Below are 2,933 nucleotides of genomic sequence, written 5' to 3' on the forward strand. Positions count from 1 at the left end.
CTCACTCTCTCGCTGCAATTCACCCCAACATGGGTCACCATGGTCCCCAAGAGCCTGAACGTGAAACAAGAACATCACAGAGATCCTCATCAGCCATCTGTCTGTCACCAAGCACAAAGCAGTCTGTGGGGTCAGTGTTAGTGCACATGAGAACGCTTCTTAGCGGGATATAACTGTGAGCTGAGCAAAGCCTCTGCTGTACCCCCCCCCCCCCCCCCCCCCCACTTTCAGGCTATTATCACATGCATCTGTCCACATATTTATGGTTTAAAGGCTATATTATTCATTATTACTTGAAAAATAAAAGGGTAGTATAGAACCATTCCTGGAGTTAAAATATTTTATTAAACACAAACACATTTATTTTAAATAATTTCATATTATCATATCATACATCATAATTAGGCTACTATACACAGAAAAGGGAATAATATGGTGTATTAAATATAATATAACACAAACATAAAGAATAATGTTTGCTCAGTGGGGGGGCGTGACCTTTAAGTGCTTTCTGAAAGTCAATTATAAATCACACTTGACCACTTCACCACTTCCTCACAATACCCCCGTAATCTAATTTTGCCAATTTGAGGATAACCTCGCGGGAGATATAAAACAACACCCAGGAGCAGACAAAGCTGCCTGTGTGTGGTCGATTTAAACACCACTGGCGACTGCGAGGTCACCTTGCGTTTTGTTTTTGACGCTCTCCATCGACTGACGCTCCACAAAAGGTACCTGAAGATGGCTTGGGACGGAGGATACGAGCCCAACGGCACCGAGGGCAAGAACTTCTACATCCCCATGTCCAACAGGAGCGGGATTGTTCGGAGTCTTTTTAAATATCCTCAGTATTACATGGTCGACCCCATGATGTACAAATTACTAGCTTTCTACATGTTCTTCCTGATCTGCACCGGAACCCCCATCAACGGACTGACGTTGCTCGTCACGGCCCAGAACAAGAAACTCCGCCAGCCTCTCAACTACATCCTGGTCAACCTGGCCGTGGCTGGACTCATCATGTGCTGCTTCGGATTCACCATCACCATCACCTCTGCCGTAAACGGCTACTTTGTTCTCGGAGCCACTGCCTGCGCTGTCGAGGGATTCATGGCCACACTTGGAGGTGAGAAAATCAACGTATACCAGACATGATGACATGCTTCCCCACCTCACTTGCCAAGTATAAATGCATATTTTCCTCTCAACCTTTCTTTCTCCAGGTGAAGTCGCCCTCTGGTCTCTGGTCGTCCTGGCCGTGGAGCGATACATCGTCGTCTGCAAACCCATGGGCAGCTTCAGGTTCACTGGAGCTCACGCAGCAGCTGGAGTCGTCTTCACCTGGATCATGGCTTTCTCATGCGCCGCTCCTCCACTCTTTGGCTGGTCCAGGTGATGTTTTTAAACGCTATTATGATACATGAGGCTGTTATTATTAAATAGTTATTAAATGTCAATGCATATATCTGACACAGATACCTCCCCGAGGGCATGCAGTGCTCCTGCGGACCCGACTACTACACTCTGGCTCCAGGCTACAACAACGAGTCCTACGTCATCTACATGTTTGTCGTCCACTTCTTCGTCCCCGTCTTCCTCATTTTCTTCACCTACGGAAGCCTTGTGTTGACCGTCAAAGCCGTACGTGACGCTATCATTCAGATATTATCCTAATCAATCTGAAATGAAATGTGATTGAAATGTGACTCAAAGATGAGGTGTGAATTAACCTCTTTCTTATTCTAACTGAACTCCTCAGGCAGCCGCTCAGCAGCAGGAGTCAGCGTCCACGCAGAAGGCCGAGAAGGAAGTGACGCGCATGTGCGTCCTCATGGTCATCGGCTTCCTGGTCGCTTGGATGCCATACGCCACGTTTGCCGGCTGGATCTTCTTGAACAAGGGCGCGTCCTTCTCCGCGATGACAGCGGCCATCCCTGCCTTCTTTGCCAAGAGCTCGGCTCTGTACAACCCCGTCATCTATGTGCTGTTCAACAAACAGGTCGGTTACAATAAACAAGGCTCCTATCTTCGATTTTACAACGTTTAAAACGCAACACTCAATCATTGTTTTGTTTTTTGTTGTTGCTCCTTTTCAGTTCCGTAACTGCATGCTGGGAGCTATCGGAATGGGCGGCATGGTGGAGGATGAGACCTCAGTTTCTGCCAGCAAAACAGAGGTGTCCTCTGTGTCTTAATCGTGGCGACGTCAACACATTTATGGACATTTTTTACCTCACTGTCTGCATCCAGATTTGCAAAAAAAACATCCCATTAAAAAGAAATGAATCTCGAACTTTTGCCAAATGGATTTTTTTGGATTTGGTGAGCAGACTGTGGACAGAAGACTCCAAGGAACGCCACCTCATCTACATCAACATGTATAAAAGTCAATTTCCTGTAAAAGATGATCTTGTACAGCTTTGTGTGAGTGTGAGGTTGAGTGCACTTATTTTCGCCGTACAACATGAGCTCAAAACACCTCGAACTGTAAACCTGCTGCGATGTGACAACACTCATGAAAGTGTGATCACACGTGAGGTATTTTCAGTAATGTTTCACTGGACTTACCAGAGAATTATTTTTATGTATTTTATGGAAAAAGAGACAGAAACTATATAGTGTTGAGTAGATAATAAATGCATGCATCAAAAGACCTGCACTGGTGTGTTCATTTAAATCTGAATTATGCTTCTTTGTTTCCACACAATATTCACACAAATCCATGCAGCTCACATTTACCACAGAGGTTTTTCATAATCTTGCAAAATCTACAAATTTGGCCCTCGGTCCCTGGATGTAATGAGGAAAAATCTAATTTAAAGGTGAAGTAAGTAGTAGTGTTTTGTTCTCTCGCGTTTGTCCTTACAGGCTCCGGTAGAAACATGGCGTCTCTCTGCTAACAGTGGCTATGCAACCGCGGCCCGCGACCA

At 45.4% G+C, this 2,933-nt stretch overlaps 1 protein-coding gene across 1 annotated transcript; it reads left to right on the plus strand.

The window, feature by feature from the left end:
• Positions 1–744: 744 nt before the first annotated feature.
• On the plus strand, positions 745–2,198 carry LOC310929545 (green-sensitive opsin-like; the record flags this gene model as incomplete). Its single annotated transcript, XM_083892335.1, has 5 exons — positions 745–1,129; positions 1,227–1,395; positions 1,479–1,644; positions 1,763–2,002; positions 2,100–2,198. 5 exons carry the CDS (start codon positions 745–747, stop codon positions 2,196–2,198), a joined length of 1,059 nt encoding a protein of 352 aa, XP_083748461.1.
• Positions 2,199–2,933: the final 735 nt, after the last annotated feature.

Source organism: Microchirus variegatus (genome assembly GCF_963457635.1).
Source record: "Microchirus variegatus genome assembly, chromosome: 7".
NCBI lineage: Eukaryota > Metazoa > Chordata > Actinopteri > Pleuronectiformes > Soleidae > Microchirus > Microchirus variegatus.